Source organism: Hyperoodon ampullatus (assembly GCF_949752795.1).
Source record: "Hyperoodon ampullatus genome assembly, chromosome: 12".
Classification (NCBI taxonomy): Eukaryota; Metazoa; Chordata; class Mammalia; order Artiodactyla; family Ziphiidae; genus Hyperoodon; species Hyperoodon ampullatus.
The window spans coordinates 88266377-88287052 of NC_136925.1; the positions used below are offsets into that span (position 1 = coordinate 88266377).

Below are 20676 nucleotides of genomic sequence, written 5' to 3' on the forward strand. Positions count from 1 at the left end.
GTCCTTGGAGACACTCGTTGGTTTCAAATGGCTGTTTGCCCACTGAAATCTGCCCACATTTCATCAAAGAAAAGTCTTAAGGCCGAAGTTCGGTCGGGGCACTTATCACGTGTGAGGTCTCTGTGCTCCCAGTTCTAGGGTTTGCTGGAACTTGGACTCATGAACTTCTCTCTTTCCCTCCCACCCCGATTATGGCTGATGGTTCTGGTTTCCTTCAGGATGGGTATTTCGGGTCCAGTGATTAGATGGAGAGGAACTGGAGAATATCAGAATTCCTCGCTGTGGGCAGTCCAGGGGGAAATACTTACCCGCAGGACCGGCCTCGCTAAGATCCCCAGTGGCTGATGGAGGTGAGGTCATCGCTGTCCGGCAGCCATCCCAGCAGTGGTGCCTGGAACCCTGTTTCTTTCCAGGAGCGTCTTGCTTACCCTCAGACCTGGGTCAGGTACGGGCGCCTTCAGGTGGGGCATTGACCGAAGGCTGGACAAAGGTGAGGCTGTGACGGCACGGTGCCTCCCGTGATGGGTTGGTTCCTGCGTGTCCTGGGAGCTGAGCCAGGGCTGAGATGTTGCCCCTGGGAGACCCGCCATGGTCACGGCTGACCCCACTGCATCAGTCTTTTCTCTGTTTGGGTCTCCGTAGCATCGACTCAGGGTTGGAGACCTGGCTCGTGTCCTGCTTCTACTGTAACTGCTGTGAGGCCTTAGGAAAGTCACTTAATTTTCCACCCTGACTCGCACGAGCTGGCCTGTCATTTCTTCCCAGTTATGAGGGTTACAGATCTTCCAGTACAGGGCCTCTCATCCTGAAGTAAGATGCTTGTTTGCAGGGTCACCTCCTCTGAGCAGGCATCTCTGCTGCCCCAGTCGTCTGGGCCCTTACTTATCAATCCCGCCCCCGGGGGGAGAAAGGGGTGCCACGCTTGGAGTGGGGAGCGCTGTGTGCCAGGACTGTGTGCACCTTGCTGAATCCAGCACTCCCAGGGGCGATGCAGATGGGCCCCGTTCTCCTCACCCTGTAGACGGGGAGACCCCCAGAACACTCGGTGAGTGAGTACTGGAGCCTGGGTTGGCATCCTTCCCAGGCCACAGTGTGTCCAGGACACCAGGGTGGGCAGTGCACCAGAGGCAGTGTCTTTTGGGTCAGAATGTTGCTTTGTGTTTTCTTTTTCTCATCTCGGTTTTGTAAAACCCACTTTTGTTTGTCCACTTGCAAAGAAAACTAGTTTGGAGAAATTTGGCCACCTCTGTATATTAGCCTGAGTGGACACAGTGTATTTTAAAATAGGTTGTCATCAGCTGCATTAGCTTAAACCACTGGTCTTAAAGTGAGACTTTCTGGACAATGGGAAATATTCTGATTTCTTTTGTAAGGCATCCAAATATAAAATCATACTGCTTAACTTACTTTTGTCATGTCTCCTGACTCTACAGAACTTAAAGGGAAAAACAGGTAACATTTCTAGAGCACATTTTCGGTGCAATGATGTGTTTACCCCTCGCTGACTGCTCACAGCTCTGTGAGTGAGAAAAGGATGCGGCAGCTGTTGTCCTGGAGAGAGAGGGGTGCTGTGCTAGGGCTGACCCAGGTCTCGGGGTCCTTGAGCAGCGGCAGGAGAGTGTCCCGCGGTGGAGGCCTTGGTGAGACTTGCTGAGGCCAATGCAGTGAGGGTGGGGACGGGGCAGGGGTCCAGGGAGCACCCTGGAGAATTGGGGTTCATGCGGAGGAAAGAGAGGAATAAAAGGGGCCCGGATTCAGGTTTTCAAGAGTGATGTTGGTGAGACTGTCACTGATAAAACAACCTAGAAGGTACAGAGAGAGGTTAGGATGGAAAGGGGTGTGGTTTCGGCCATTCTCTGTCAGGGGCTCTGAGGTCCTTCTGGCGTGGGTGGTCTTCGCCGGGGCTCACGGTGCTGGGTCGCTCCTCTCCCCCGTCTGGGACTCGGGTTCAGGCTGGAAACGGTTACTTAGGTCTGTTGCTACAGGAATAAACATGGGAAGAAAGCAATTAGAGTGGACACCCGGGGTCACTCTTCTCTTTCCAAAGAAACTGTATCTGTGAATTACATCCAAATCTTTATTTTTTTTTTTTTTGGAAATATACGTTTGACTGTGGGCTTCCCGTGTTACCTGTTTATACCATTTTGGGGATGTTTCTAGACAGGACTGGTATGTGGCTTCCAAGGGCGGGGGGCAGGGGTGCCGTGCGTGGGATGTGGCTTGTTTGCCTCGGTGTGGGTGTGAATTCTCACCCAGCTTCGCCTGACTCTGCCATCCTGAGTAAGATCTAAAACTTTTCAGAGCCCGTGTTTCCTCACTGGTAAAATACACATGGTAATACATATACCTCGGTCTGTTATTGCCAGGAATAAAGGAGAATACGCATAAAGCTTGGTTCCCTGCCCACCATGCCTGTAAATGTTATGGCAACAATCCTGGATTTAAAAGCTAATCTTAAAACTCTTCCTCTGGAATTAAATTATACAGTTGATCGTAAACATGTGTCACTTATGCACAAAGCCTTAGCACCATGAATCCCAGTTTGATATTTTACTGAAAGTGGACATGTGAATAATTATATTCCATCAAAACTGTAAGTTTCAAGGTCTCCCCCCACCCACTCTGCCATTTCTAGAAAATCAAATTCTAAAGGGGCAACTCTTTTTATTTTTTTCCTTCTTTGATCATCTGTGTTGTGCAATTAAAAAGAAAACCACAGACAATTCCATGACTGATGAAGATAACATATGTAAAAATTAAGTGATCAATTCTAAGAGAGCGGGCCTGGCCTCAGACCAGGACTTTGGGGCCAGGATGGCTCAGTTTAAACCCTGTCTCTGACACTCTGTCTTTATCTTCTCTGATTCAATCACGGAACTTGCAACATGATAACAATAATCCCACCTCACAGAATTAGAGCAAAGTGATTCAGTTATACATATATGTATTATACATTCTTTTCCATTATGGTGTGATTAAGCAAATTAATACCTGAAAAGCAGGTAGTCATAAGGACCCACTAAATGTTATCGAGTATCAATCTCCAATCTCTGCTGTGTGTAAAACTCCTATGCTTTCTTTTTCTTTTCAAAGATTTTTTTTTGCTGTGGACCATTTTTAAAGTCTTTATTGAATTCATTACAACACTGCCCCCATTCCATGCTTTGGCCTTTTGGCTGCAAGGCATGTGGGATCCCAGCTCCCTGACCAAGGATCGAACCTGCACCCCCTGCATTGGAAGGTGAAGTCTCAACCACTGGACCACCAGGGAAGTCCCTCATATGCTTTTTATAACTGAATCCTACTTGACAGATTGTTTATTATTTTATCCCCGAAATATTTTTATATGTGAAGTCCTTTGTAAACCTCAGAACACTTCACAGACTTCCATTCTATGTAGCAGTTAAGCTTTTAGTATCCACCAGCTAAGCAATGTATAATCACACACAGCAGTTAGGTATCTGTATTAAAGAAAATAATGTCCATTTTATGAACCCCAATAGTAGTCATATACATTTTAAGACAAGTAGAGCGAAGGTGCGAGTCTTCCTGTTTATTCAATGTCCTGACGAGGTTAGTATGCATGGCCACGTGAGGGCCTCTGGGGGTGACGGCATCCTTGGTCCACAGGGAAACGGTGGTCCCCCCTTTAATTTGGTACCTCATCATTGCCTTGTGCCGAGTTACCTGTGCATTCCTATCTGCGTTTACTAACGTTCCAGGATTTGTTATTTTCTATCATGTGTGTCTGGTAGCTTCAGATTAAGCCCTCGTTATCCCTTGTAGGGACTAAAGACAGTCTTGAACTGGTCTTTTGTCTGAAAGCTTTGCCAGCAGGGTTTTAAAGCACAAATATGATCCTGGCACTCATCCTTACAAGGCTTTCCGCTGCTTGTAGAGATTGCTTTACCTGCTCCAGAGACCCCACTCTGGCCCCTGCTGCCTGGCAGCCCACCACTTGCCGTGGACCCTCCCTCTGAATCCCTGCTTCCTTGTGGGAAGGCCAGCCCCTCATCCACCATATTTGCTGAGCACATGTTAATGTGCCATTGACCTTATGCATGTGAAAGGCAGGGGCCGTGTACTGATAAGGGCAAGTGGCAAAATGCCAGGAGAAGCAAGATATTTGGTGGTTTAACTAGGTGTAGTTTTTGAGAGAATTCTGAAAATACTATAAGGAAATGCAAAGAAAATAGAAGATGCTGATTTTTGCCCTCTGAAGCTGACACCAGAATGCCTGTTGTATCTGACAGCTACTGCTTTGTAACAAATAGCCCCAGGATGTTAGCTGTGATCAGTGACAAGTGTGTTCATTTCTCATGCATCTGCTGATCATGGCTGGGCTCTGCTGGGAGGCTCCAGGCTGCATGTGGGTCTGGGTCTGTCCCATACATCTCTCATCCTCCTGGCCTGAGTGAGGAGACCGGAGGATGCCCTGCTCCTGGCAACACCTAAGGGCAGGAGAGTGGCCCACACGCATACAGGTGTCCAGCCCCAGCCTGCAGACACCCCACGAGCAATGTAGTTCCCACATCTGAGCCCAATGTCACAGGACAGGGGAGACACCCTGCCAGTGTGCGGGGGAGCCGCAAAACCCCTGGTGATGGGGAGAGAAGACGGATTGGGCCAACGTGTCATCACTTATTCCTGGAAATCAGTACATAATTATCCCGAGTGAGAGAAGCTGAGGGGGTGCGGATTGAGGGCCCAGCAGAGCGCCGTCCGGATGGACGTGAGTGTTGGATGGGGAAACGATGCATTTCTGAGCCGTCCAGCTGGTGGCTGCCATGGCAACTGGAGTTGGCCAAGGCCTTCAAAGATAAACAAACTAGTCCATGCAGGTCCCGGCAGTGCAGCAGGGTGGCCAGAGTAACAGGATCCCGTCCAGCAGAGGACACTGAGGCAGAACACGGGGACTGCACCCAGGAAGCTAGGAGGAGAGCAGGGGGACAGATGGACTCACCTGGTCATATCTGCAGCAGATTCGGGTGGATGTGAAAACTGCCTGTACCTTAGACATTCCTGCAGAGCAGACTCATGCCCATTGGACGTGGGACCTGAGCAGATTCTGCACATTCTCATTCTCATAGCACAAACTATCCTTACCCAATTAAGTCAGTACTTAGAGGCCCGAGAGCCTTATTATTATCATCATTGGAGTCCAATTGATTTACAATGTTGTGTTAGTTTCAAGTGTACCACAGAATGAATCAGTTATACATATACATATATCCCTTCCTTTTCAGATTCTTTTCCCATATAGGTTATTACAGAACATTGAGCAGAGTTCCCTGTGCTCTACAGTATGTCCTTATTGGTTACCTGTCTTATATGTAGTGGTGTGTATATGTCAATCCCAATCTCCTAATTTACCAAGATCCTTATTATGAACAAAGCTGGCCTTACTGGTGTAACGTCAAGCTTGCTGTGTTTGTTTAGTGGGTGATGGAACACCACGTCCTGTTGGACAAAAAGAAAGAAAAGACTAAGCATTTGTTAAGTACTGTTCCTGGGAGCCAGCGATGGACTCGCACATGTATTTGGTTTATCACTGAATCTGAGATACTGTCCATCTTCAGATATACCAAAAAGGAAATTAAATATATTGCCCATTAAAATGTGGTCGATATTTTCTCATATGTTAGGATCCCTATTTTATTTTTATTAAGAGAACTTTTTACGCATCATTTAGGTGTCGATTGTCTATCGGGAACGTGTCTGCACAGTGAGGTGGGCTGCAGCGTGTGTGTCCCCCAGGACAGGAGGTCTCCACCACTGCCGATGCTCTCAGGCTCTCCCGGGCCAGGCCTACTTGGAGGCCACCGCCGCTTAGGTTTCCATCACTTGACGATCCTTTTACCCGGGCTAGAGTTTTGTATAAATGGAATGATGGCACCATATAACTCCTGGTTTCTGCCTTTTTTACTCATTATAATAGTTTTTAGATTCACTCTTGTTGGTCATATTTGTTACCCATTTATTCTCTAGTTTATATGCACAATTGTATATTGTGTGCATATACCACGATCTGTGCATTTTCCAGTAAATGGCTATTTTAGCTGTTTCCGTTTGGGGGCTGTGATGAGTAAAGCTGCTGTGTGCATTCTGCACTCATCGCTCTGTGGATGTGTGTTCTAATTACTCTTGGGTAAACACCTGGTGTAGACTTCACATTTGTGTGAGGAATGCAGGAGAGTCCCCACTGCTCCACATCCTCGCCAGCCTTGAGGGCCCCTGGTGTGGATCATCAGGGCCCCTCCTGCAGGCCCACGGAGGTACCTCCTGTGGGTTTACTTTGCATTTTCCTGGGGACTGGGGACGCCCGGCAGTTTTCTCACTGCTTATTGTTCAGTCACATACCTTTCATTTTGAATTGTCAGTTCAAATCTTTGCCCAAGTTAAATTAGATTATTTGTCATTTTTATTGATTTGTAGGGGTTATTGACATAACCTGAATCTTTGTCAGGTGTGTGTGTTATGAACATTTTCTCCCCGTCTGGGGCTTGCCTTTTCACTTTCTTAATAGTGTCTTTTGGTGAGTATAAGTTATAAAATGTATTAATAACATCGAGTTTTCCAAATTTTTCATTTTGTGGGTAGGGTTTTCTGTGTCTGCCATAAAACCCCAAATATTAATGGGAAACCCTTAAGAAGGAGAGCTGACCACAAAACTGACAGCTACAGTGGGCATCCTTCTGAAATACGGCCAAATCTAAAGACCACGTTTTTAGAATGGATACGATTTGTTATTGCTGCCTATAAAAATGCTTCAGGCTTCATCACACTAAAATCAGGTATCCTCCATTTAAAGAGATCTTCATTTAAGAGGTTTTTTTTTTTTTTTCCTTTAAGTTCGTAAATGTCTGGCAGCCATTTGTTATCATCTATAATTTAATTCCCTTCTGTTGTCAGATTACTTGAACAAACTGTCAGACACCTTTTAAGTCAGTAAAATCTGCTAGTTTGGGAAATAAATTAATTTTTTAATGGAACTTCTACCAAATTTACAGAAGTAGCTTTTCTAAAAATACAGAATTGTTATATAATTGCAGAACTTAAAATTGACAGAAGCAAATTGGAATTGTACTCATGTTTCTAGTCTAATACGATAATGAAAAAATACTGAGGCAGACTACCTCAACAGTGCTAATTACTTCTCAGAAGTCTGCTCAAAATGGGGTGTGTAGCCCAGGAGACGAATATCCACGCCAAAAACTTCGACAAGCTCGTAGCATTAGAGAAAGCACAAACACAACTGCTTGGAACTAGAAAAGCTTAAATAAAATTCATCATAGAAGAAAGCTCAATGCAATCACCATAATCATGTTGAAGAGGTAACACATTTCCATGTAGGGTCAAGGGTCACAGTACCAGCAGGAGAGTTAGTTAAGCTGAGGCAAGAAAAGAACCATCCAGATTGCTGCAAAGCCAGTGGCCTGGGTGAGAATGGATTTAATACACTGAATGGAAGGTTGTTCTTTTGTAAAGAATGTTGAGATTTGACAGCATGATAAATTACATATATCATTTTGAAAGTGAGTAGACATCTCTCTTACCAGACACAAACTGCAGAACTTGTAGCTGCAATCTGATCCATTTTAATTCTTTTCTATTACTTGAGACTTTGTTATATACCGTGACTTGATGGGTCAGGTAATTAGGACAGTGCAGCATAAGCATGGGTGTTAACGAATCCAGAAGTTCAACCCAATATTTCCCCATCTGGTGCTGAAGGTGTGGTTTAAGACTCTACATCTGTGACACTGACACACGTAAAGTTTTCTTTTGGGTTATGACTCTGGTTGGTCTTCATAGGACCCTTGGCTCTTTGTGTTTCTATGTCTAATGGGTTATGTTAAACTTTTGATCAGTGTTAATAATAAATTTGCCCAAATCCTTGCCACTTTGCACCTGTGATTCCACCAACCACAGTGACCCGTGAGGCAGGACAGGCACAGAAGAGGGCATCGAATCTGTGAGATGAGAGTTTTGCTAAAGTTCGTCAGACTAGTAATTCAAGGCTGGAGAACAACCAGAGTCTGTCTCCTGGTCCAGAACTTGACCTGTGCCCCTACGACATGACGCTGGCTCAGAAAAGCCATCCCGTGTCCCATAACTGCACTAGGAGTTTTGTATTCACTTCCTAATTCTCTAGGAACACGAGCCTCATTTATTACAAAGGCTTTTTTTTTTTTTTTCTTTCACCTCAAAGTATGTTCAGGGCTCTTTCCTTAGGAAAAAAAAATCTTATTCAACCCAATCATCAATTCTAAATAATTTCCCAACTTTTCCTTTGCCCGCAGCGTATTCCTCAAATGGGGACTCTCTTTGGGTGGTTTTTCTTGGACAAATTCAGTGGCTTCTTTCGACATAGCTCACCTTCCTTTGGATACCCTCACATTAAAATTCCTTCTGTTCATTTTTTCTCTTTCAATTCTTCTTCTTTCACACATTAACTCCTCAACATTCAGTATAAGAGAAAATTATGTAGTTAAAGCCCTTCTGAATAGGAAAGAAGTCACAGTCGGTCATACCACCCTGAACGTGCCTGATCTCGTCTGAATAGGAAAGGAAATGTAAATATTTTCATCTAACCTATGAAAGTGGATGGTATAATTTGAATTTTGTGAGCATTAGTTATTATATTTTCTTGCTGAATTATTTCCAGAATCCCAAACTTTATTTTTATCCATTGGAGGACATCCTTTTGGAATGGTTTCAAACCGAACTTTTCTTGAGATAATTACTGTAAAGCTCCAACTTTGGTGCCCTTTGCGACCCTGACCCATCAGCCAGCTGCAGGCGTCTCCACTGGCACACATGCTTTCACCTGGTCCTCAGCCGGTCCTGACCAGAACTTCACAAGCGCCTTTCAACCGTCCCTCCTTCCCTCTCTCCTACTTCCACCATCGTTGTTTGGTCCTCTCCATTTTTACTTTCTCTAAAGAGTCCCTTTTTCTGTGCTCTTTCCTACCATGCGAGGAGATCTCACTGACATTTTTCTAAAACATGGTTGGGACTTGTCTTTTTGGAGTCCTGTTCCCGCGTGTCTCAGTGACTGGGTGAGCTTCCAGTGCGATGAAATACGACTTGTTGGCTGTTCATCTCCTTTTCCAGGTGCGATTAACATCCTGCACAGAGCAGGGGCATCTTCGCCGGAGAGAATCCCGCTCCAGGAGCTTTTCCCCTCAGCCATCTCGTTTTGGCCCCAGCGGGATGGGGCGGAGCTCAGCTGTCTCAGGAGGGTGACTGTGAAACAGACAGATGGGATGGCCCTTTAGCCTCTGTTCCCTTGGACCATCATGAGTTTGTTTAAAGAAGATCTACTTCCTTCCATATGGCCCTAAAATGTAAAATGTAATTGCATTTCTCCCATAAGAGAGACTGAATTCCCCACACGGAGCCAGGTTTACCAAATAAAATTGCATAAGTGAACTGTTCTAACTTCAGCCAGGTTGTTTATATAAACAAACACGAATCTCTTCTGACTTGGCAATGATGTCTGCCATATTTTACAACATTCTCAGCAAATTTTAAGAGGTGGTTGACTTAATCAATACTACCTTGCTTATGATGAGCCTTCAAATATGATGTAAAATCCTCAAAAGGGCCATTTCAAGAATTTTCCAGAACTATTTCTATAGATACAGTATGTTCTTGGATAGAGCATGGAAAGCATTTTGTGCCCAGATAATCACACCATAAATTCTGTTCACTAGTAAAGCTTCTGAAAAAGGACCAAGTGCACAGGAAACTAAGCAGTGCATCTCCAGGAGAGCTTCCTGGAGCAGGCCCCGCCATCAGCTGAGCCGCCTGCATGTGGAACTCCAGTTAGGGACGGACCAGCTACTTTGAGGGTTTCAAAAGACAGGAACCAGTTGCCTCTGAAAACGCATAGCTCAGCCTCCATCCTCCTTAGGTTGTCCCCATGATATAAAGTAACAAATTGGTCACTTCAGAAAGAAATGTGAGTCATTGTCCTTTTGATTCCAAGCCAGTTTCCTAGTCACAGTTGGAGTGAAAGCCTCATTAAATTAACCCTGTAACACAGGGGTCGGTTTGATTTATGTATCTACCTATTTGCTGAGCAAAATCTAGAGTGCATAGAAAAGTACAGAACTTATAGGAAACAATCAGTATGAAATTTTAAAAAAATTGGGTGGTGCTGTTATAAGAAATGCAGCACCATTCATTTTTTGTGTGTATTAGAGATGAACCGTGTATTAGAAATCCCCTACACAGGTACCCTGTTAGCACCCAGAGCAGTGCCTGGTGCAATATTTGTTGAGTGCACCAATCAATACGGTATGACTACTGATGGAAACCAAATGCCTGATCCTGATGTTGGACTGATTTAGAATCATAACTTGGCTATTTAAAATTCTTAACTTGCAGACAGCCCCTACCCCCCCCCCCCAAAAAAAAAGATCCACTTTGGGAAATGAAAGCCACAGGGAATTTAATGGAATTACATGGATGCCTCAGAGAGCAGAGGGCAGCTCAGACAGCTCAGGGTCCCGGAGTGGGCTCGGGACCTGGTCCCTGGTCCACATGCTCACAGACCACATTCCTTCCTAAAGGGGGCGGAAGCTGAGGGTGCAGGGCTGTTTCTGTAGCAGGGACCAGGGCCCTTGCTGTTAGGAACAGAACCGCATGGTGTGGTTCAAGGGCCATTTCTTCCTTCTTCTCTCGTGTTCATTAAACAATGTAGAATGACTGTGAGATTTGAACCACCCTGGGCTTTGAGATTATCCTACATCAATCTGGACACACAGCAGTACAACTTCCACCCTCCTCGTCCATTTTCAGGAGGCTGAGATCAGCCAAGGAGGAAGCACTGTGAGTGTCTTCTGAGTCGGAGTGAGGGGAGAATCCCAGGTTCCCCGTACCTTTGTGTTCTTCCAGGACGTGTGCAGGGATGCCACGCTCACACAATAGCAGCAACCAGTAATACAGTCAGTAGATGAACTAGTCACAGCATTAAATGTACATGTGACAATCCTCAGATTGTAAATGGAATTACTAGGGAAAGAAAATCTAGGTGGTTTTGTAACTATTAATGTCATGACTATGAGTTATCTCAACACAGGTTTATTGAGTGCCTGTGATATGATATGCCAGGCATTTTTTAAAAAAATTATCTTCAGGCATTTTTTCAGTGCTGGAAAAATAATGAAAATGAGAGCTAACCTTTATGAAACAGGGTTTCTGTGACACACTGCATAGGGAACCTCCTTCAGTCTGGTCACCTGAGTTGTCACCTGAGTCAGGTGCCTAACTCCTAAGTACCATACCCCCATCACCAGCCACAGCAGAACTGACACAGAAGCACACTCCTTCCCAGCTTTCGGGGGTTCCCCACCTGTGCAGTGTCACATCTATAGTCATAACCTCCCTGTAAACTGTAGTTAGTTTGTTTCAAAGCAGGCTAAAGCATAATTTGTGGAAAATTACTTTCTAAGCAGGAAATTGCTCTAAAGATTTTATTTAAAATATATTCGTCCAATATGTTGTCTGTTTTCTTTTCTCTTTTACGGAGAACTATGAAAACAAAAGAATCTTTAGATCCCAAAAGACAACTCAGGTGAGGGAGAGCCTGTTCTGAGACAGCCCTGGGTCCGAGGGTGAGAGGTCTTGCGGTGAGCTGTTTGTTCACCATGGCTCTGATTCTGTGCAGAGGCCAAGCCAGAGAAACCCCACTCCAAGGGTGGAAACTGGAAACAAGCGCCCACATTTGGAATTCTTTAACACGGGTGAGGAGGAGATTTAGTTCGCTGCTGTGAATTTTTAATACCATGTATTTGGGCTGGAAGGATGCAGAACAGGAACATTTGGAATATTCTGTGCCCAGTGTTTTCTGGATTATATTTTAAAGCTCGTGTGAATCTCTAGTGAGGGATAAAGTTATTGACTCAAATTCATTACCATCTGAGGATCGCTGAGTAGCATGGACTCGTTTTTTGTGGTTCTAAGGCATTCTCGGTCTATTTGGGGCAGAAGGTGGATCTAAGTAAGCTCATGTCCAAACGCAAAAAAGAAACTGAATTTATTAGCATAAAAACACATAAGGCTTTATACATGGAAATACCCGGTGCTGGAATTTTTTTAAGTGATCGCTTAGTTTTCATGTGGATGAGCTTCAGAGCTAACCCCTGGACACAGCTTTAAAAAAAAGTCTGTCATCTTCTTCTTCTTGACTAATTTCCAGAAACACAGCCTGTTTCAGAAATACTGCAGCTGGGATTTCCAGACTCAGCCTCAGTCAGCCCTCGGGACAAGTGGGGACTGCTCTTCCAGGACCCTCCTGGGGGGTGTGGGTAGTGGTGCCAGCACGTTGGGGCTGCAGCGGGAGGGGCCGTGAGGACTCGCTGGGACTGGACCACGTGCCTGCTGGCCCGGGCCCCTGACGGGGACCCAGAGCAGAGGACTGTGGCCGTCCCTGGGGCCTGGGTCCCACCTGTGGCCTCCAGGGGTCCACGGGGTGTCAGATCCACCTGTGGATGCTGACCACCCGCCCTGACCCTCCTCGCTGGCCCCTCCATCTCCTGTTCAGTCTTATCCCGCGTAGGCTCCCCGGGTGACCAGCCGCAGCCTCACACGTGTCTCCTTATCGCTACAGTGTCCTCGTGTGACCAGGAGCAGCAGTCGGCCCTGGAGGAGGCCAGACAGCCCAAGAACGACAACGTGGTGATACCCGAGTGCGCCCACGGCGGCCTCTACAAGCCGGTGCAGTGCCACCCCTCCACGGGCTACTGCTGGTGCGTCCTGGTGGACACCGGCCGCCCCATCCCGGGCACGTCCACCAGGTAAGGCCCCGTGGGGTTGGGAGACCCCGGAACGCAGAGCCCCCATGGTTCCCACCTGCCGCGGATGCTATGCCCGTGCCCCGGACCTCAACCCACTTCTCAGTGTGGCGTTAATGCCTGTGCCTGCGGGAGCCCATCTCCCTGACGTCACCAGGAGCTGGCGATGCCAGCGATGGCACAAGGGTGGTGAAGACAGACTTGTTAGGCAGTTTTGCTCCTATCTGTATTCACGCAGGCTGGAAGTTTGAAAAATGGCTCTGGTATCCAGGCTGGGGTGGGCACCTAGAATGTATCCTCTATCACCTCAGCTTCTTTTGTCCCCGGTGTTGGCAAAGGGAACCTCGCGTTTCACAGGAACCTATTGCCCAGGACAGCTCTCTGTACTCCAGAGATATCTGTCTCCTGAAATTACCACTGAAAAAGAAAGAGAGTACTGAGGTCAGGGGCAACAGTAGTTACTCAGGGTCTGAAATACACACCGACTCATTCATTCATGTTTTGCGCGAGTCCGAGCAAAGCAAGTCATTTTATAATAGCACCAGGAGAAGACCTGATATTTGTTCCTGGAAATAGTGTGAGCAAGTAAGGAGGTTTTTGCGGCTCTTGGTCATTTGAATTGACCTTTGGTTTTTCATAGCTCGGTATAAAAGCAGTTTAGAGGTAAAGGACACTGTTACCTCTCACGTGTGATCCAGTTTAAGCCCTGGTTCCTTCTGCAGCACTAAGGCATGAGCACCTTGATGCCTCCTAAGATACTTCCCCCAGTTTCTCAAGGGTGACCATGGTGCGTGTAGAAGGGGAAATGTACCCATGTAGATTCCGGTAGCTGGATGGACAGGTAACCAGCTGACTTTTCCTCATGAGAAAGTCCAGCCACACCTGGAGCCCCATCTGGCTCATTCGGGAGACCAGGCTCCTTGGGGATGGGAACCCCAGGCCCTGGCCACCCTGGACAGGTGGGCTGCCCTGCACACAGACGACCCCGACAGGGTGTCCAGGCTAGAGACTGAGGTTCCCTCTGCAGGTGGTCATAGGAGATTGTTTCAAACATAAAAAGAACTTAAATCTTCCCAAGGTTTTGTGTGAGAAATTGCTTTGCTCATTCCTGAACACATCTGTATGTAGGGAGTGCCCTTTTCTAAGAAACCTTTCTTGGGAAATGACATTTCCATTACTGCAAACTCAGGCTTGTGGACTGTGTCTTTAAGTTGGGCTGTTTGTTCCCCAGGCCCAGCTGCAGGGGCGCTAAGAACCAGCTCATAGCTCCGGCCAGCAAAAGTCCTCCCGCTTCAGAGCCAGGCCTCCGCGGACTGGCTCAGATGCTGAGACCAGCTTTATCACGTTGTCCCTGTAGAACCTATAAACGTTTTTATCTCACAGTCAGACGAGAAACACAAGAAGGCCTCCTCCCTCCTGTCCATCCTGATTTCATTCTGCCCAGACTTTTTGGGAACAAAGTACCAAGTTCTCATTTTCCCTATTTTTTGTATAGGAGGGAGGGACTCCCTCTTCTTTGAGTTTCAAGAAACAGACTTAAATTAGACCCAGGGGAGGAGACCCCTCAGACTCGAGCTGTACTTTTCTCTCATTCGTTCATTCCTCTGTTCACCCTCTCCGATGCTGACTGTCATGACCCCGACACCATCAGAACAGAGGCTAGTAGCGAGGGGGGTGTCAGAACCCGCACGTTTCCCACAGGGCTCCGTCCATCGAGGCCGAGCTGTCCTTACGGCTCACCAGCCTTAAACGTGACCGCACCCAGTGCTCTCGGGGACAGAGGCTCCGATTAGTTCCGCAGTTAAAGGACGTGATTTTCAGGAGCCAGTTTTGTTCTCTCTGCTCTGCATCTTCAGCGCAACAACTTGCTCTGGCCTGATTCCTGTCCTGGCTTCTAGAAGCATCACACAGCCGTGACAACATAATGTGGCTTTTCTGACAGCCTCCCCTCACTCTAACTGGCCAGAATGTCACCCTCCGACGAGGCTACCGCCCGTCAGGGAGGGCCGTGGGCCCCATCATTCAGCACCCAGGCATGGATGGGGCCACCCCCTGGGCCCCCGAGGCCACGCAGAGCAGGTTCTACGTGTGACAGAGTTTAGCACAGAAGGGATACGACCTCTTAAAGCTCCGAGAAACACTCCCCTCCCTGTCACCCAGAGGTTCACTTTTCATTCACTAAACGTTTGAAATCCCTCAATGTTTCAGGCACCGCTCTAGGGGCTGGGGGTATTCAGGGAACAAAATGGACAAAACCCTGTGCTTCCATGGAGCTTATGTTCCCATGGGGGGAAAGGGACAAAGAGCAAAACGCATAAGCAGATAAGCTGAATATGAGTTAATACGCCGGCTTGTGATAGCTGCACTGGAGGACAATATATAGGAAATAGGGAACGGAGCGGGGCAACTTCAGCGGAACAGCCGGGGGCTCCCAAAATGCTGAGGTCGGATTCAGGTCCAGAAGAATCTGGGGAGCACGCCGATGATGTCTGGTGGGGGGCAGTCCAGACGGAGGGGGCAATGTGGCCCCCCAACAGTGTAGGTCCCAGAGCTAGAATCTAGTTATGTTTTGGTCAAAAGGGAGGATGTATCGATTAGGAAACTCTTCACTTCTGTTAGTGATAAATCTGACAACTAGGCATGAACAGGGAGGGACTATGTAATCTAAAGAAGAGGCGCAGAGATGGAAGAAGCTCCCTTTCAGTGGATACTGTGACTTGGTGATGTCACTGAGGACATGGGATCTCCCAAGTCTTTCCTCTGACATCCTCAGTGTGTTGCCTTGGCCCTTGGACAGACTCCCCTCATGGCCACAAGATGGCTTCAGGGATCCGGGCATCTCATTCAGACACCACATGCTCAGAGGACACACAGCCCATCTCTCTCTTTCTTAGGAACCAAACAACCTTTCCTAAAAGTCCCCTAGCCACCTTAAGTCATGGATTATTGGCCGTAATTGGATTACATGACTACAGCTAAACCCATCACTGGCAAGAAAAAATGGAATTGGTTCAAACAGATTTCTACCTGGATACTGGGAAATCCGTCAAATTCATCACGTTTAAGGCATATCTTATGAGATGCTGGCCAGCTTCACCAGCCCTCACTTACCCCTGCTTCTACTGTGATTGAGTAGCAATGTCACAGAAAGTCTTCTGCATTATTGTTTAAATATTTTCTGGTGCATAAATGCTATTTTCTTGTGATTTTTCTGAAATAAGCCGTGCCAGGGAGATACTTTATAGTTTTGATTTATATTTGGGTAGACAGTTCAAGTTCCCCCCCACCCCCGCAATCGTTCTCTATATTTTCTGATGGGGAAGAATAATTTAAAACTCCAAGAACAGCAAGATGACATGAATATAAAACGCATCCTCATTATAGGCTAGTCCTTCTTTCCTTGTGTCATCATGAAAGGTAATGACAAAGCACACATTTTGTTACAGGCTTGTGCCAAAGACAATAAACGCACAGAGGCAGAGAGCAGCTACGGGGCAGAATTTCTAGGTGGGTTGGTCGTCAGGTAGAAACATGAGTTGGACCGGGTGCTGATGCATCTGCCGGTCTCCCTGCCTTTTTGAGTCAAAACTGACATCTTGGCCAAGGTATTCAGAGCCCCTGCAGGCCGGAGCCCAGGCCACGCATGGTGGGACAGGACCTGGGAGGAGGGGGGCAGGTTTCAGCCTGGTCGCTGATTAATAGAGGGGAGAGCTGGTGTGAGCTATCGGGTTAAGCGTGGATCTGGCTGACTGCCAGCTACTACATTAGCACCCAGAACGGAGGGATTTCTCTTTCACTTTCTTGATGGCCAATGAGGGTTTGTCCACCTGCCATCAGTCTGCAGGCTGCTCTGACCTGGCACGAGGACCCCGTTCCCAGCTTGTGGAGCCCACGCGGCTTGCTGGCCGTGTGAGCATGAAATCGAATTTCTCCCTGGCAGAGAGCCTGGTATCTGATGGGCAGCCAGACGATTAAGAGATGTGCTTTCTTATCTTATACAAATAAGTTAAAATAAACACTATTGAAAAGGATGCTGACAGATGTCAACACAACTTAAATGGCTTTATCTTCAAAGGCATTGATTCTATTTCTTGAGATTGTCATTTCCCCAAGTCACAGTATTCTTTACAAGGAACAGAATGCTGTCATTTAAACATACATTTTTATATCAACATCAGTGCTGGGGTTCTTGAGACATCTACAGCCCAGATACGGAGCAAAACCAGGATGATCACGCAGTAAGGTTAATTTCCAGGCGGCTTCGAAGGTAAAGATTCAGAATGGGGTCGGAAGTTTTGAGGTTTCTTATCACCACATGGGGGTACCGGCGTTGACTCCAAGCCTTTGACAGGCTGTACACAGAGTTCATACTAACGGTCCAACTTCTTAACATGAAAGAACAGCCAGTGGCTGACGTTCTCACAGATCAAACATCCCAGGAATGGCTGGGCCGTTGGGCCTCCCCCGGAGCCCCATCCCTAGTTGTACCTGCTTGGTTAGGAGCTGGGACTTTGCTTGTTCTTTCGCAGCTCACATTTCACGGGCTGCTGTCTGTGAAGGTGTCAGCTCTAGCGTGGATACCATTTCCAACCTCCCCAGCCCCACGGACGCTGATCTAGAGTCTGAAATGAGGATTTTTCAGTCTTGAGCACGTGCTCAGTTTCCCCAGATTTAACAAGCGTGAGTAACAACGAGCTCTTAGCCATCTCTCCGTTACCTGGCTTCTTTCCCGAATGTTCCCCTAGGGAATTTCTGGCTCCTTACCTACCTGTCTCAGTTCCAGGTGGGAGAGGAGACACCAGGTGGGTAAGAGGTCCCTTCACCCCCGTTCATTCCTGTGACCGTGGTTCCAATGCCATCTGCACTGAACCCCACTGCATTTCAAAAGGATATGAGTTAATGGCTTTTGGTGAAAATATGATAGCTTAACTGTTAGCCGGAGTGTGTCGGGGACTCTTTAATTTCAAACACAACATTTCAAAAAGGCATATTAAGTTTGTGTGAGTGGGGTGTTAAGTTTTCTGGTATCAAAGAGGCTATTCAGGGTGTGAGCGGCTGGAGGAGCTCGTGGTGCCCTGGCTGTGTTTCAACCGCGCTGGACCCGACCCTCCAAGACCGGCCCCGGCTCCCCGGGCGCCAGGGAGGGACGCTGAGAAAGGATCCCTTCAGCGAGAAATTTCATTCTTTTATTTTCTGGGGTGGGAAAACAAGAAATAGTGAAAAATAAGAATCAGAAATGATCCCTATGAAGTAAACAGGATCTCGTATCTCTTTCTGAGAGAGTGAAAAGGAAATGGGCAGCAGGAGAGGGTGAGGCCTCAAGGGGACTTTGTTCACATCCTGAGAATCAGCGGCCCCTGGACCTCACCATCCCTCCTGCGCCCACCCCGACTGGCTCTGACTGTCGTGCACATTTTCCAAGAATCTTTCCTGACCCCTGGGACTGCATTAAGAGCCCTAAGGGCAGGTTCTCACGGCTGCCAGGCACACTACTGGATTGTCGGTGTCCCCGTAAGACTGGGCGGTTCCCCTGGTGATGTGCATCTCCCTGCGTCTCCCACCACAGGGGCAGGTGCTGGGAGTCTCTCCACGTATCCCACCCAAGGAGCTTTATAAAGAGCCTTGAAGGAGGCTCCGCTGGGCAAGCTGTCCACCTGGGCCTGGATCTGGAGCCCAGCCAGCAGATCCATCCAGAATTACTGTCAATACTGGTGTCCCCGAAGTGCCCGCTGCCCGAAGTGATGTAGCCGGCAGGCACCCCGGGTCCCGCCTGCTCAGACACCAAGGGCCACCCTGTTCCTGTTGACTCCGTGGGCCCAGAACATACTCTTTATTCTTTGAGCCCTGAGACAGCCTTTTGTAGCTTCGGGAGTTAGATTTTGAATTCGTTGGTCTTTGAGCAACATATCAGTCTGGAATTCTGAGGTCCTCTCTGAGACTTTGCACTCTTTCCCGGGGGCTGTGACCATGCCCTCACGCAGTGCTTGTGCTTGCATTTCCCCTCCTCAGCCCCTCCTCCCACCCTGAACCGTATCAAAATCCCGTCCTAGGCAGGGGCGTTTGGCAGCCACTCTACAGGTTGTGTTTCAGAACCTGGATGGAGGGACAGAGCCCTGTGTGTCATGCTTCTTCCTGCTGACCGTGAAGAATATAGTAAACTGCCACACAGGTCACCAAAGGGCATGCAGCCCGAGCACTGTACCGTGAGGATGAGATGCCCAGTGTGTCCCGGGACCAAGGAAGCCTGCGGTGTGAACACACGGGTATGGAAGGCAGCCCCCACCTCAGTGTCTCTAACTGGCTCTTTTCTCTTTCCTTACCCTCCTCGTAGGTACGAACAGCCGAAATGTGACAACACGGCCAGGGCTCATCCGACCAAAACAAGGGATTTGTACAAGGGCCGCCAGCTCCAAGGTGAGTAGCACGACGGGCTCGGTCGGATGCACCAGCTGCCACTTCGGGTTTTCTTGCAGGTTTAGGATGAGGAAGGGTCTCAAGCGAATTTAGTTGCAAAGAATGATTTCAAATTAACAGAGGCAGTGAGTTTAACCTTATGATTATTAAAAATACGCTCCCAGAAATGTTTCATGGATGTTCTCTTTCATCAAAAAGCCCATAAGTGTTTGTGATACACCAAAAATGATGATTTCAAGAGTTAAACCTCAAGCCCGTCCTGGACCCAGCGTCTTCCAGGAATTTATGTGAGATTGAACTTGGTCGTGTGGCGTGAGCCCCGCGCCGGCCGACCCCCACTGGGTTGCAGTTATCTGATGAGATCGCAGAGTTAGAGACATGACTCCTGCATCATGGCAGTTTCCACGGCATCGGTGGGATGCTGCAAAGCTGGTTGCTATTTTGCTTCATTTCCATCCTCTTTTTTTCCTTTAAATGCCTCCAGATTGTGTACATGTAGCCACAGCCTCAGAGACCATGAAAACCATTCTCTAACGTCTTTCTTCTAGCGTGAGTGTTGGATCTCGGTCTTACACAGAGTCTGGATAATTTCCTGTTTAGAAAAATTCTGTGGTCCTTGCATGATTTATACTGTCAATGATAAAGAGGGTTTTACAGTCCGAAACATAAAGATGTTTCTCTGCTGTGAGCAGAGGTAGAGAAGACTAGAGGGTCACCCATCCACCTCCGTATCCCTCCAGCCATACCTGGAATGAAGGCACTGGACACAGAGGGAGCGGCGAAGGCAGGACCTGGTCTGGGGGCGGCCCAAAGCACAGCCATGCCAGAACTACTCTGCTGTCCCATGCTTATTCGGAGACATTTTTCCTGGGTCTTCTGCTGTTTCCTCTCTCCACACCTTCCTTTTGAAGCAGGTGGAGGAATCTCTGACACTATTATTATCATCTCACGATGTCTCTCTGTGTGCGTGGTCAGTGGGGTTTATGTTCATGAATCAGGCTGCTTTCTGGACCCTGGAGCTCCCCGAATGGTGTCCTCCAGTCAGAAGGGCACTCTCTCCCTCCCTTGTCTGCTACAATCTCTTGCCTCTGCAGTCAGGTTTTAACACCGGTGGACAATAGTTTTCTTAACAGGAAATATTGAATTTAGCATATGCTTGGTCCATGGAAAGACCCCAGTGAATGTTTGCTCCTTTTAGCTAGTCTTAAGCGTGCCGCAGAAACTTCAGGCAATCTGTTCTTTGTCTCTGAGGTTCCGAGACTCTCGATTTTTTTTTTTCTGAGATGTTCTTGATGTGGACCACTTTTAAAGTCTTTATTGAATTTGTTACACTATTGCTTCTGTTTTATGTTTTGGTTTTTTGGCCACGAGGCATGTGGGATCGTAGCTCCCTGACCAGGGATTGAACCCACACCCCCTGCATTGGAAGGCGAAGTCAACCACTGTTCCCTCAATTTTT

At 47.5% G+C, this 20676-nt stretch overlaps 1 protein-coding gene across 2 annotated transcripts in view; it reads left to right on the forward strand.

Moving 5' to 3' along the window:
- Positions 1-20676, forward strand: part of SMOC2 (SPARC related modular calcium binding 2) — a gene marked incomplete at its 5' end in the record, with an annotated part of 149293 nt that overhangs the window by 92283 nt on the left and 36334 nt on the right. For both annotated transcript variants that reach the window (XM_079716361.1, XM_079716362.1), the window contains 2 exons: positions 12620-12806; positions 19135-19217. In XM_079716361.1, the coding sequence (XP_079572487.1) occupies positions 12620-12806; positions 19135-19217 (270 nt within the window). The remainder of the gene's footprint in view (positions 1-12619; positions 12807-19134; positions 19218-20676) is intronic.